General features: G+C 32.1%; 2 protein-coding genes across 2 annotated transcripts; one reads left to right on the forward strand and one right to left on the reverse strand.

The window, feature by feature from the left end:
• Nucleotides 1-235: 235 nt before the first annotated feature.
• LOC11416905 (subtilisin-like protease SBT3) lies at nt 236-5,961 on the reverse strand. The gene is given in 5 exon segments (XM_003624056.4): nt 236-741; nt 743-1,139; nt 1,250-1,561; nt 3,959-5,119; nt 5,211-5,961. Coding segments are annotated over 5 exon segments (3,060 nt in total). The 5' UTR covers nt 5,917-5,961; the 3' UTR covers nt 236-257.
• A 5,364-nt stretch (nt 5,962-11,325) lies between these two features.
• On the forward strand, nt 11,326-14,181 carry LOC11415810 (subtilisin-like protease SBT3). Its single transcript, XM_003624057.4, has 2 exons — nt 11,326-12,176; nt 12,315-14,181. Exons 1-2 carry the CDS (start codon nt 11,480-11,482, stop codon nt 13,925-13,927), a joined length of 2,310 nt encoding a protein of 769 aa, XP_003624105.1. The 5' UTR covers nt 11,326-11,479; the 3' UTR covers nt 13,928-14,181.
• The last annotated feature ends 1,778 nt before the right edge of the window (nt 14,182-15,959 follow it).

Raw genomic sequence — 15,959 nt, forward strand, 5'->3', positions numbered from 1 at the left:
GTTCGAATCATAGACATCCCCCTTATTCATCTTAAAAAATTGAATTTCTAACCACTAAACTACTTAACAAAAAAATATAACATTTTTTTTAAAGTATTCAATATTGGTCATATTTATTTTTTTGAAACGAATATTGTTCATATTATTATAGAATATTTATATTTTAATGCGATTTAACTAACTTTTAATTTTTTTACTAATACTAATTTTTTAATGTAAATTTAAATAATTCCACTTGAAAAAAAACACTTGAAAGCTCATATAATTCCAGTTGGTGCCACTACAATAGGACTTCTAACAGTGTGTACTCCACCATCTTCAATCCAAACAAGATCACCAAATGAAACATATTTCTTCTTGTACATGTCACACTTTATGATAATGTAGTAACTTTGTTTCTCATTTCTATAACTGAAAGTTAATATTTCAGGTAACACTCTCACCACACAACCTTTGGGTTGTGTCACTTTAGCACTATATGTAGCAGCACCATCACCAACATTGGTAACAGTCCTGTTAAATGTGTGAACCATTGATCTTGTTTTTTTGTTGTAGAAAGCTATAAATGAAGGGTAATTAAGATCCAAAGAAGTGTTTTCACAACCATGAGAACTTGATCTTGTGATTGTTAAAATTTGCCTCTTTGTGAACTTCAAGCCACAAAGGAAATTAACATAGTCTTGTGGTGTACAATCATAAACTAAACCTGGATTCATTGCTCTATTAGGATCAATCTCACCAACCAATAATGTTTTCACCATTTCCCAAAACAAGGCTGCCAAAAGTTCTATCTGTGGTTCCTGCAGCTACAGTAAGGACCCAAGGGATACCATTGTGCAAGGTTCCATGCTTAGGTCCTGAGTTACCTGCAGAAGATGAAACAACAATCCCTTTCTCCATAGCTGTAAAAGAAGCTATTGCTATAGCATCTTCATAAAGTGGAATACCATCAATTCCAATAGAAATTGAAATCACGTCAACACCATCAATAATTGCTTGGTCCATTCCAGCTAAAACATCAGAAGCCATAACATCCTCTTCCCAAATGACTTTGTACATAGCAATCTTAGCTTTTGGTGCAATGCCTCTTGCTACTCCTTTAGCATAGCCAAAATAAGAAGCTCCGTTGACATAGTTACCTGAAGTCCGAAGCAAACAACTCGATAGTAAGCTGAGAGTACTAACCAAGAAACTAACATAATTTGTTACTATTTGTCTATGTAAAAAACAATAAAAATAACACAGTTACCTGCAACAGTTGATGATGTATGAGTTCCATGTCCGATACTGTCTCTAGCTGAGTTCTTGCTGATTCCAACATTTCGATAGTTACCTGCAATCACACCTTTATTGAAAGATCTTGCTCCAATCAGTTTGAAGTTGCACACGGAGGCATTGAATTTATGGCCAGTTTCACATGTTCCTTTCCATTTGTTTGGAATTTTCTTTGTCATGCCATCATCTTTAAAGCTTTGACTCTCAGGCCACACACCAGAATCTATAACACCAACAATGATGTCATCTCCAAAATTTGAAGCATGCCATAGACCACTTGGAGAATCTAGGGAGAGAAATTCAAAGGTGTGAGTTGTGTCAATGGTTGCTGTTCTATCTTGATATGCTGAAACAAAGCCATCAATGTTCTTAATAATCTCTAACTCATTTGAAGATAACATTGCACAAAATCCATACATGGCATTATCATAGGTGTACACTAGTTTCTTCTGTGATTGCTTTGATGCTTCTTGTTGATCATGATCATCAAGTACTAGTGTTTTTGATTTTAAGGAATGAATGGTGGATTTGAACCAATCATGATGATTTGTGAAGACTTGAGGAAAGAAGGATTTGTTCATATGGATTATATATGTGGAAGTCTCAGCATTGCTATGAAAGGTTAATAGAAGCCAAAGAGAAATTATGAGAAGAAGTGAAAACTCAAAGTTAGGCTCCATTGATTATTTTTGCCAATAAACAAAGAAATGTTGTTTTGGCTCTTGATTCCTCTTATCATGCGATTCTATAGGATTTTTAGAGAATATAAATGATGTTAACATTCATGAATTGTTTAGAAATTTGAGGATGATATTAATTCTAAGTGATTGAACAGATTTATTTTGCTTGAGAATTATTTCGTTCAAACTAATCTTTGGTCCTTTAAGCTTTTTATTTTTGCTCTACAACTTTGGTTATTTTAGGAAACCAAGATACATTTAATGTTGCTTTTTCCTTTAATATCCTTTCAAAAAACCAAATCCATGTATTAAATGAATTTGACTTTTACTAAATGAATTAAAGGGTAGAAATGCATAAACTTATCTAAATTTATTATTTTTACTGTGTGTCCAAACTTAATCTTCCTAGGCCGATTTCAAGTCCGGTAAAAGGAGAGGGTTGTATTAAGTCTCGACAGCTAACGTAAAACTTTGTCGAATCTTCATGATATGGATTTGTAGTATGTCCAAACCTAAAACACCAACGTTAAGATGTAATTTATGTTTGTTTCAAAATATTTTATTTTCGGAATCACCCATCTGAATTATCTAACAAATATTGCCTAAAAAAATGGGACAAAGGCTAACTTTCAAAATGTTAATTTATGGCCTTTCAGGAAAAGCAAATGTCAATTTGTGAAAGTAGTAAACAACTCATAATCCTCAGATGAATAGAAACAACACATAAGTTAACTTTGAGAAGGTAATATGTACAAGTAAGAAATAGAAATTAAATATACTCACAAGTTGTAGAAAGATGTTTTCGAAAAAGAAATAATAAAAATCCGGATCCTCCATATCCGGCTTTATGGCGCACATTCGATCAAGAGAGGAAAATAACTCTTCATGACCGGTTGCATCATAAGCCAGGTCGAAGAGAATCCAATTTGAAAAAGAGACAAATAATTCACCCACAGAAAAGAAGCTCCCATATAATATGGCAAAGACTATCGTGAAATCCCATTATGAACCAGCATCTCACGCTACAAAATAATTGACATCTAGTAACACTTGAAAACTGTTACTAAATCAAGAAAAATGTTACTGATTATATTTAGTAACATTTGAACAATTGTTAGGAAAAGCCCATGTTACTAAAGAGCTTTAGTTACATTTTATAGTATTATTTTTAACATTCAAAAAGTGTCTTTTTGAATGAAATCAGCCCAGTAACATTTGAATGAAAAGAGCTTTAGTTACTAAAGAGCCTTAATCCCATATCTAGTTTACTTAACTGATTAACTCAGAAATCAAAGTTTAGGAATGAAATTTATAAATTTCTAAATAAGCTTATGATGGTTCTCCAATGAGGTTATAACTAGTAGTTAAAGAACAAAAAACATGAAGATGTAGAATTAGTTTGTGAAAATAAAAAACCAAGATAATGACAACCAAACACATCATAAGGTTGCATTTGAATGAGTGTTTTTAAAGAGTGTAAGAAAAGTACACAATATTGCATATCATGTCATTGCAGAAGGTGCAGAAAAATGAGGGGAAAAAACACTTGAAAGCTCATATAATTCCCCTTGGTGCCACTACAATAGGACTTCTAACAGTGTGTGCTCCACCATATTCAATCCAAACAAGATCCCCAAATGAAACATTATCCTTCTTGTACATGACACACTTTATGACAAGGGAGTAACTTTGTTTCTCATTTCTATATTTGAAAGTTAATATATCAGGTAACACTGTCATCACACAACCTTTTGGATGTGTCACATTAGCACTATATGTAGCAGCACCATCACCAACATTGGTAACAGTCCTGTTAAATGTGTGAACCATTGATCTTGTTTTTTTGTTGTAGAAAGCTATAAATGAAGGGTAATTAAGATCCAAAGAAGGGTTTTCACAACCATAAGAACTTGATCTTGTGATCGTTAAAATTTGATTCTTTGTGAACTTCAAACCACAAAGGAAATTAACATAGTCTTGTGGTGTAGCATCATAAATCAAACCTGGATTCATTGCTCTATTAGGATCAATCTCACCAGCACCGATAGCGAGAGGTGAAGCATATTGAGAAGGATAACCGTTATCCCTTATTAGATTTTTTGTATTATCCAAAGGATTAGCTGTGGTTATCAATGCAGATCTTATAGCAGCAGAACTCCATTGTGGATGTACAGCTTTGAGAAGAGCAGCAACACCAGAGGCATGAGGACAAGCCATGGATGTTCCTGACATGAAATTGTAGTCACTTGATAAGAACACATCGGTACCAATTCTAGCTGTTGGTTTATAAGGAACAAAAGCAGCGAGAACTCTTGATCCAGGTGCCATTATGTCAGGCTTCAAAATCCAAGGAAAGCCATGTGATGGACCTCTTGATGAGTAATGAGCTGCAATTGGTGCCGGTTTTATTCCAAGAAATGTTTGTTGAAACTTAATGCTTGCTGTTGGATTATTCTTATTGCGTTTTGCGTACTTGATCACAGATTCTGCATCTTTTGTCTTGATAACAATACCTGGAGCGTAGATATGTCTTAAATCAATTAATTCAGGACTATCAGAGAGAAACACTGCCCCTAACATATTGGTTTGTGTAACAACATCGATTTGATCAAACACTGAGCTTGAGTTTGATATTGAGTCACAAATAATTATGACTTGCTTGTTAACTTGAGATAAACGCTTCACTGAATTGCATGAAGATAAAGTGTTATCGTAAACAAGAGGAAGATTTTCGACTATAGTTGAATTTGATGCAAACAAAGTCCAACCAATAATGTTTTGACCATTCCCCAAAACAAGGCTGCCAAAAGTTCTATCTATGGTTCCTGCAGCTACAGTAAGAACCCAAGGGATACCATTGTGCAAAGTTCCATGCTTAGGTCCTGAGTTACCTGCAGAAGACGAAACAACAATCCCTTTCTCCATAGCTGCAAAAGAAGCTATTGCTATAGCATCTTCATAAAGTGGAACACCATCAAATCCCATAGAAATTGAAATCACATCAACACCATCAGCAATAGCTTGGTCCATTCCAGCTAAAACATCAGAAGCCAAAAGACCCTCTTCCCAAATGACTTTGTACATAGCAAGCCTAGCTCTTGGTGCAATGCCTCTTGCTACTCCTTTAGCATAACCAAAATAAGAAGTTCCATTGACATAGTTACCTGAAGTCCGAAGCAGACAGCTCGATTAGTAAGCTGAGAGTTACAGAAGGAGTACTAACATTTCTCTATAAAAAAAATAAAAAATAGTTACCTGCAACTGTTGATGATGTATGAGTTCCATGTCCGATACTGTCTCTAGCTGAGTTCATCCTGATTCTAACATTTGGATTTGAAGCAATCACACCTTTGTTGAAAGATCTAGCTCCAATCAGTTTGAAGTTGCACATGGAGGCATTGAATTTATGGCCAGTTTCACATGTTCCTTTCCATTTGTTCGGAATTTTCTTTGTCATGCCGTCATCTTTAAAGCTTTGACTCTCAGGCCATACACCAGAGTCAATAACACCAATAATGATATCGTCTCCGAAATTTGAAGCATGCCATAGACCACTTGGAGAATCTAGGGAGAGAAATTCAAAGGTGTGAGTTGTGTCCATGGTTGCTGTTCTGTCTTGATATGCTGCAACAAAGCCATCAGTGTTGTTAAGAGTCTCTAACTCATTTGAAGATAACAATGCACTAAATCCATACATGGCATTATCATAGGTGTATACTAGTTGCTTCTGTGATTGCATTGATGCTTCTTCTTGTTGATCATGATCATCAAGCACTAATGTTTTTGATTTTAAGGAATGAATGGTAGATTTGAACCAATCATGATGATTTGTGAAGACTTGAGGAAAGAAGGATTTGTTCATATGGATTATATATGTGGAAGTCTCAGCATTGCTATGAAAGGTTAATAGAAGCCAAAGAGAAATTATGAGAAGAAGTGAAAACATAAAGTTAGGCTCCATTGGTTATTTTTGCAACTAAACAAAGAAATGTTGTTTTGGCTATTGATTCCTCTTACATGTGATTATATAGGATTTTTAGAGAATATCAATGATGTAGACATTCATAAATTATTTGATGATATTACTTCTAAATGATTGAAGAAACTTTCTTGCTTAACAGTACTTCGTCCCTCTCTAATCTTTGGTCCTTTAAGCTTTTTATTTTTGTCCTAAGACTTTGGTTATGTTTTAGGAAACCAAGATACAATGATGTTTTTCTTTTGTATCCTTTCAAAAACCAAAATCATGTAATAAATGAATTAAGGGTAGAAATGTATAAACTTTTATCTAAATTAATTATTAATGTGTGTGTCCAATTTTATTATTATTTTTTTTTAAAAACTTGATATTCGACACAAAGACCGACTAATTCCAAAGGTTCAATTCCACTATTCACTTACAGGCACCCATTTAAAATAAGAAAAAGGGTATGTGTGTACTAGTTCACCGAAATTGACATCGGAAAATTAAACCTCAAATCTTGAGAGAAGCATACTTCAAATCCCATGGAATATCACCGTGCATATATACAAACCTAGATGGGTTGGACTATAATAATTAAAGCGTAGTATACTAGTTTAACAAAAATTTAAAATTAGATTAATGAAAACTTAAAATTCTTAATTTTAGGTGGTATTTGAAATTTGCAGTTGGTATAATGAAAATTTATAAATGATATTAATGCTGAAAATGAAGAAAACTTTGTGTGAGGAAAAATGTAGCATAGCATTTTAATCATTTTAATACTAACTATATTATTATTGTGATATTTTTTGGAAGGTCCTTCAATTGTGATATTGTTGAATATAAGAAATTGTATCATTTTTATTTTATTTTATCAAAACACTAAAATAAAAATAAAATGACAGAAGATGTCTGAACCAATACAACAGAGTCATAGAGAGGATAATCTATACAAAAAAATGACATCTATCCCTATAAAAGAAAGGTCCTAAAGGAAGGGGTGTCAAAGACCACCATTGTATAGAAAAGTTAACGACCGATGTATCATCTTAAATAACTACAAAATAAATAAGTAAAAGAATGGAGTCTCTATTTATGAAGTTAGTTGAAGGAAAACTATATCAAAAATGACAGTCCTACGAAGCTGAGGGGATTAACATCTACAATTGTGCAAAGAGATATCTAGTTGATCATATCAAATAAAGTTAAGGGATAAACTACATTACATTAATGTATTTGACTCCATATTTTTAAAGTTAATTTTCCTTAAAAAAAAAAAAAAAAGTTAATTTTGGTGTGCATCAATCGACAACCAAATAATAAAAAAAGAAAACTGTATCTCACCTTATTGTTTTTTTGTTGAATTGCTTGTACAAGTCAAAAGGTGTCGAACCCACCGGAACATCAAATAATTAATTATGTAACTTATGTTAGAGATGGACAAATCTCTGGACTCTTGAGGAGTCAATTGGCATCACATAATAATGAGTTTTTGGTTGATAGAATAGCCATAATAAGGATGTTATTATTTTTCTGTACCTAAGGATGGCGATATTTTAACATTCTTTGTGTAGCCCAAAGAGATTTAAACTACAAAGAACTAATATTTTCTGTGCCTAAGGATGACATTATTTTAATATGTTAATTCAACATATTTCTTAATCCTAAATTCAAACTCCCTCTTATAACAAAAAAAAAAAAAAATCAAACTCCCTCTATCTTAAATTATAAGCAAAAATGGATCTAAGAAAGTTAATAAATCTGATTAGTTAGTTTTTATGTTAGGAAGAAGAAATTCCTGAGTTAAGAGATGCTTAAATTGTGTTTGCTTCATTTTCTTTTGCAGTGTCATGGCCATCATTTTATTTTTCCTTTTTGCTTGTTCAATTTTTTTTTTATTCTTCCTTTTTTTATCCGACATTCTTGCAATCTGCTTCTTTGATGGAAATTATCTCTTAGTCTTTATTAAAAAAAAAAACTCTTATGACCCCGTTTGGATTGAGCTAATGAAAAAGAGCTTATGCAAATAAATAAGCTTTTATCTTAATTCATAAGATCTCACCAATGAAAAGTGTCCTTCATAAACTGTTTTTTTTTCATAAACTACATTAACAATCTTATAAATAATATATTAAGACACATTTATTTGTATAAGCTCTAAAATAAGCTAATCCAAACAGGGCCTAAGTCTCTTTAGAAAGTCCTAAAAAACAGTCTCTTTAGAATGTGATCCGCTGAGGGTTTTAATAAGTTAATGTAATTTTTTGAGTGAATTCAATTTCTTTTTATGTAAATTTCATTGTTTCGAAATTTGGAGAATTTTAAAATAAAGGATTTTATGAAATATTTTGTTAAAATTAAATTTAGTCAATTTTAAATACCACTTTAAAATTAAGAATTTGAAAAAAAATCATTAATCTAATGTGAGTCTCAACTTGATTTTTAAAATTTTGAAAATTGGTTCTTATAAATTTTCAAAAACTGCAAATTAGTTTTAATAATTTTCAAAAGTTGCATATACCCTATAATTTTTCAAAATTTGTAAATTGGTTTGTAAAATTTAATTTTTTTAAACTGGTCGCTATTTTCATATCTTGAAAATGGTAGCTCAACATTTTGAAATTCCAAAAAAGAAGAATGTTAAACAATGCCTCGATGCATTGGTTAAACAAGCAAAACAAGTAATTTTAATAAAAGATGGTGTAACTATTACTAAATCAAAAGTTAAAACTTATATATTTTCAAGACTAATTTTCTATTTGTAGATTTCTTAATCATTGTCTTTGGGACACTCGTTAGCAAAGCCCTTAAAAAAAATAGCCCAACAAAATTTAAGAATGAATCATTTTCATACTTTATCTGAATAAAAGAATTTAGAAATGAAGCAAATATAATTGAAGCATTTAAATTTTCTAAAATTCTAATTTTCATTGAATTCATAATTACCTCATCGAAACACACTCTTATAGTTGAATCAACCAATGGGCTCACATATGCTATGGACCATAATCAGGGCCGACCCTAAGATTTTTGGTGTCCTGGGCGAAACAATAAATTATGCCCTTTTAATTATTAATTTTTTTTTTCTTGCAAAATATTCATTTATAATCAAAGTTATCTAAAAATATTTTTTCAATAGAATTAATAAAAGCGAATTAATATATATATATATATATATATATATATATATATATATATTAATAACTACTAAGTAAAAATAATAATTTTGGTGCCCCTAAAAAAATGGTGCCCTGGGCTGCCGCCCCTTAAGCCTGCCTTCAGTGCCACCCCTGACCATAATTTCTTGCACGACACACGTCCTCCCTTGATGGCAACAAATTCACGCCATTATCATTAGAAAATTGCTCTTCTCCCATACAACTCCCACGTGAACCGATCAAAATACCCCCAACATGAGTTAAATCACGTTGAAATATAACCTATGTGAGTTAACTCACATCCAACGTGTGAATTAAATCACGTCCCGAACACCAACGCGAGTTAACTCGTGTTGGTAACAAACCATGCAAAATATGTATTGTTTGTTTACTATCATTGTGCATCTGTTTGTTATATAGGTAGTTCACTATGTTATTGAATTTTTTTTTTTAATAAATATTATATTAGTATTATAAAGAGACAATTAATTTAAGATAATAAAAATTAAGAAAGATGACACCTATCAACAAAGGGAATACAAATCAAGTTTTGTTCTTCTAACCGAAAACATGGAAGATGCTAAGATTTCCGTTGATGCTCGGACCATATGGTACTATATCTTTCAATCGCGTTATCGCTTCAAAATTTAGCAGGGATACGATTTGGTCTCCTTTTTTTTAGATCCACCTGCTTCTTCATAATGAAATTAATGGACCGTCATAATATTCCTCAAAGCTTAGAAGCCCTCGGGAAGGACTTAAACGCCCTTCGTAAGGGCCTAAAGGCCTTCCAGAAGGGTTATTGGGTTTAGACGCACCCTTCTAAAGGAAGCCGCCCTCTTGAACCTCCAGAAGCTTCTAGAAACCGCCTAAAATATTAAAATATCCCTATTGCTTGGAAGCCACGCAATAGTAATCCAAGCCCACATCAGATTATAAATACCACTCTAGAGATCATTTTCAGGAATCCGATAATCAGTCTAAAACCCTAATATACGATTCTTAACCCTAGAATCTCTTATCGTACTTTTTGCAAGTACAATCACATTATAATTTTTAAAGCCTCAAGATAAATGGGTTTTGGTTTCTTTGTTGCAGCTAGGTACTACGTTGTTATCACAATCTCATTTATCTATAAAACATGTCTGTTTTTATATATATATAAAAGTAGTCATTTAGTGCAAAAGCATAAGCTATGAAGAAATCAATTCCTTATATCACATTGTGTTATAACTAAATAATGAATTGTTTAAGTGTGTACTACATATAAACTTAATTATTAGTCCATGTTAAGTTAACTATGATATTAATCATGCTATTATATTGCCTAGCCAAGGGCCAAACAACCACAACTAGGGTTTAGGCTTCAAAATTTTGAAAACAAAATCCTAATTTTTTTTATCTATAAATATACAATATGACAAAATAATTATAGAATTTTGCCTAGGTTAGTTCGTCAAGAACAAACCTCAAATCCTCCTGGCCTTTGATTTAAACTTTGAACTAGGAAAAGGTCTGAAAGGACACACTATACAACTGTTTTGTGTGATACCATTTTCATGAAAATTATCTTCCATTAATCATTTCACATGGGAAGAGATTTCAACCGAATTTATGGATTCCTCAAAATAGAAAATTGTTTGATGAGTAATGATGTCCTTGTTTACGGTTCGATGAAATTCTAAGGACTATTTTATTGCTGAAAAAATAGTTAAGGAAAAAAGGAATATTTCTTATTTCGTGAAATGTATACATGTATCATGTATGTACTACTCAAGTTGTCATGGATTTGGACCCATAATGACCCTATGGGTAAAATAGTGATGTAAATAATTAAGTGTTCTTGTATTTTAACACAAGATCTTGTCCTTGTTTCTGTGTTTTATGTTTTTGTTGATGATTATCAACTTCTAAAAGAGGGTATTTCTTCCTCCTTACTTGCACGTGACTTTTTTCTGTTCACTTCTAAATTTTGATAGGTATTTCATTCCAATCAATATCAACACAAAGACACTCTATATTGTCCAAATAAAATTATGTGGACAGTGAAATCATTTTTGACTTGTCTATCATGCACATACCAATTATACCATATGTATACATATCTGATTGGTCTAAGACACAGTGGTCTCACATGTGATCTTTTACATTTTTTGTTTGAAAGGGAGTGATCTTTTACATTGTATAAAAAAAAAATAAAAAAAATTCTGAATATATGTTTCTTGTGCATGAAAATTTATGTCCAATCATTTGGAAGCAATATCATTCTCAATCTTCTAAATAATTCATAAATGCCACATCATTGATACTCTCCACAGAATGAAATTTCCTATATAGTCACATGATAATAGAAATCAAGAGCAAAAAAACCATTTCTTTGTTTACATGCAAAAAAAAAATCAATGGAGCCTAACAATGTGTTTTCACTTCTTCTCATAATTTCTCTTTGGTTTCTATTAACCTTTCATAGCAATGCTGAGACTTCCACATATATAATCCATATGAACAAATCATTCTTTCCTCAAGTCTTCACAACTCATCATGATTGGTTCAAATCCACCATTCATTCCTTAAAATCAAAAACATTAGTACCTGATGATTATGACCAAGCATCAAAGCAATCACAGAAGAAACTGGTGTACACCTATGATCATGCCATGTATGGCTTTAGTGCAGTGTTATCTTCAAATGAGTTAGAGATTCTTAAGAACATTGATGGCTTTGTTTCAGCATATCAAGATAGAACTGCTACCATTGACACAACTCATACCTTTGAATTTCTTTCACTAGATTCTCCAAGTGGACTATGGCATACTTCAGATTTTGGAGACGATGTCGTTGTTGGTGTTATTGATACTGGTTTGTGGCCTGAGAGTCAAAGCTTTAAAGATGATGGCATGACAAAGAAAATTCCAAACAAATGGAAAGGAACATGTGAAACTGGCCAAGAATTCAATACCTCAATGTGTAACTTCAAATTGATTGGAGCTAGATATTTCAACAAAGGTGTGATTGCTTCAAATCCAAATGTTACAATCAGCATGAACTCAGCTAGAGACACTATAGGGCATGGAACTCACACATCATCAACTGTTGCAGGTAACTATTTTTTTTGTTGTTGGAGACAAATGTTAGTAAATTATGTTAGTTTCCGGTGTTTGAACTCTCGACTTCCTAGCTAGTACTCATTCGGTGTCTCTGAGCTTACCAATCGAACTGTCTGCTTTGAACTTGTAGGTAACTATGTTAATGGAGCTTCTTATTTTGGTTATGCCAAAGGAATAGCAAGAGGCATTGCACCAAAAGCTAGGATTGCTATGTACAAAGTCATTTGGGAAGAGGGTCGTTTCGCCTCTGATGTTTTAGCTGGCATGGACCAAGCTATTAACGACGGTGTTGATGTGATTTCAATTTCAATGGGATTTGATGATGTTCCACTTTATGAAGATCCTATAGCAATAGCTTCATTTGCAGCTATGGAAAAAGGGATTGTTGTTTCATCTTCTGCAGGTAACGCAGGACCTGAATTCGGAACCTTGCACAATGGTATCCCATGGCTCCTTACTGCAGCTGCAGGAACAATAGATAGAACTTTTGGCACTCTTGTTTTGGGAAATGGTCAAAGCATTATTGGTTGGACTTTGTTTCCAGCAAATGCTATAGTTGAAAATGTTCTACTTGTTTACAATAACACTTTATCTTCATGCAACTCATTGAACTTGTTATCTCAACTTAACAAAAAAGTGATTATTCTCTGTGATGACTCATTGTCAAACAGAAACAAAACCTCAGTGTTTAACCAAATCAATGTTGTTACAGAAGCCAATCTGTTAGGGGCAGTGTTTGTCTCTGATAGTCCTCAGTTAATCGATTTAGGACGTATCTACACTCCAAGTATTGTAATCAAGCCAAAAGATGCACAATCTGTGATCAATTATGCAAAGAGCAATAACAATCCTACATCAAGCATCAAATTTCAACAAACATTTGTAGGAACAAAGCCGGCACCAGCTGCAGCATATTACTCATCAAGAGGTCCTTCACATAGCTATCCATGGATTTTGAAACCTGATATAATGGCACCTGGATCAAGAGTTCTTGCAGCTTATATTCCTAACAAACCAACAGCTAGAATTGGCACAAATGTGTTCTTATCAAGTGACTACAATTTCATGTCAGGAACATCCATGTCTTGTCCTCATGTTTCTGGTGTTGCTGCTCTTCTCAAAGCTGCACATCCACAATGGAGTGCTGCTGCTATAAGGTCTGCATTGATAACCACAGCTAATCCTTTAGACAATACACAAAACCCTATAAGGGATAATGGTTACCCTTCTCAACATGCTTCGCCTCTTGCTATCGGTGCCGGTGAGATTGATCCTAATAGAGCAATGAATCCAGGTTTGATTTATGATGCTACACCACAAGACTATGTTAATCTTCTCTGTGGTTTGAAATTCACAAAGAACCAAATTTTAACAATTACAAGATCAAATTCTTATGATTGTGAAAACCCTTCTTTGGATCTTAATTACCCTTCATTTATAGCTTTTTACAGCAACAAAACAAGATCAATGGTTCACAAATTTAAGAGGATTGTTACAAATGTTGGTGATGGTGCTGCTACATATAGAGCTAAAGTGACATATCCAAAAGGTAGTGTTGTGACAGTGTCACCTGATATATTAACTTTCAAATATAAAAATGAGAAACAAAGTTACAACATTATCATAAAGTATGTTATGTACAAGAAGGAAAATGTTTCATTTGGGGATCTTGTTTGGATTGAAGATGGTGGAGCACACATTGTTAGAAGTCCTATTGTAGTGGCACCAACTGGAATCGTATGAGTTATTCTAAATTTTTCTGGCCATAAAAAATCTGCAAACTTTGTGGGACCATATTCCTTGAAATAATTGCATGTAGTTTGGCATGAACTTCCATTTTGAGTGTCCTAGCTAGTTATGTCATATATATAGGATTGAACATGTATGTGAAAGTGTACTAGTCAGTAGTATTCACAGGGATTTGGACTGTTTTTCAATTATGTGAATGATTTCTAAATAGGGGTATCAATTAATAAATTGCACACACTAAAAAACAAGATTGGACTTTGTTCACTAGAACTCAGTGATAGATCACGGGTCAGGAATTAGTTTTTCACTTCAATTTTTTTTTTATTTTTTTTTTAAGCAAATTGTTCTTCAATTAGTGGTTATATAATAAGTATTTTTTGTGCGAATATAAAGTGGACACATTATTTTGGTCACACAAAAAATGCACATTATATGATTATTTAAAAAATACATATTATTTAAATTTTTTTCTGTGTTTTTTCTTTTTTGTGTGTTAAAAAGATGTGGTCAAATCTTTATACTAAAAATTATTATTTTATAATTTGAAATTTGGTTTCATGTGAAGAGTAAGGAGATAGGATTGGAACGTGACATGGTTTCAGACCTTAATTTACCCGTGAACATGAACATTGTTATTATTCAACAAAACCAGACTATTATTATTTAATTTAGGTTAAATAGGTCTTTTGATCCCTTCAGCTCCTTCACAATTTTTTTTAACTTTTCAATAAAAAAGGTCTTTTGATACTTTAAATTTGACAAAAATATCGGATTAATTTTTTAAGTTTTTTAAGTTTTGCAATTTTGTTTTGAAAAAAGTGATCCGAAATTTGATCCGATCCCATGAGATTTACAAAACAACATACACGAATATTTAGTTTTTTCGATTTTTGTGGATTGGCTTGTGGTTTTATTTGGATAGGTTTGAATTTAAACACCCTTTGATGATGCATGCAGCCTACATGTGATTGGGGTAAATAGAAAATTTGATTGGTCACAAATATTTAGACACACGTATTTAAAAAAAAAAAAGGTAATAAGAAAAATGAATCAAATAATATATGTTGAGTGTATTTTTAAATGATATGCATAAATACTTGTAACACCCTGTGAGCTTAACTTAGCAAGGACATACATATTATATGTAGATGTTAGAATTTAAACTCCACACACCTCACTTATTCTTATTAAAAATGTGAATTTTATTTATTTTTTTAAGAAAAAATGTGAATTTCTTGTCACTATAGAGTACTTAAAAAAAAATTAAATAAATACTTGTGACACTTGCTCGAAAAAAAAAAATATTAAGATACTCCGATTATACGGATTCCTGTCTCATTTGATATTGAAGATTCATTCATATCTTCTTGCGAAAAGAAACAAAAGATTCATTGATATCTTATTTGATAACGACATCATTCTTGTATTTCTATGACACAACACATATTTTGTTAAGTTTACTTGACAAATGACATTGACGGTACACAATGCGTACAGTACATTCTAGATAATTTAAATATGGATTTTAAAAAAATAAATTGAAAAGCTAAAATACGATAAAAAGAATCTATATTTACGATGAATTATTAAGAAATGAAAAGCAAACGAACAATAAAATGTGCTTCTATCCTAATAAATAAATATATTCAACTTCTTTTTAATAACACATGTGTATTCAACTGCATCTCATTACGATAAGTATTTGCATAAATACTTTTGAAAATATGTAATGACATAATACCATAAAAAAATAATGGGTCAAGATCCTCTCCATTTATAACCTTTTCCATTTGTTGCAATTTGGAGAGAGATAGACACATAGAAAATAATGATGGTGGGATCCACTTAGTGATAGGACCCACCACTTATTTTTTTTTGTCTATCTCTCTCCAAATTGCAACAAATGGAAAAAGTTATAAATGGAGAGGATCTTTACCCAAAATAATTAGATGTTTGTGTAAGAAAACTAATTAAGTTTAAAACGGTTTTTTTTTTTTTTTGGTAATAGAAGAGATGACAAATCCAT

This window comes from Medicago truncatula, chromosome 7 (genome assembly GCF_003473485.1).
Source record: "Medicago truncatula cultivar Jemalong A17 chromosome 7, MtrunA17r5.0-ANR, whole genome shotgun sequence".
In the NCBI taxonomy this organism is placed as follows: Eukaryota; Viridiplantae; Streptophyta; class Magnoliopsida; order Fabales; family Fabaceae; genus Medicago; species Medicago truncatula.

Coding starts and splice junctions, on each gene's coding strand:
- LOC11415810 (XM_003624057.4), top strand. CDS start 11,480: ATGGAGCCTAACAATGTGTTTTCACTTCTTCTCATAATTTCTCTTTGG. Junction 12,177..12,314: donor CACATCATCAACTGTTGCAG/GTAACTATTTTT, acceptor TTGAACTTGTAG/GTAACTATGTTAATGGAGCT.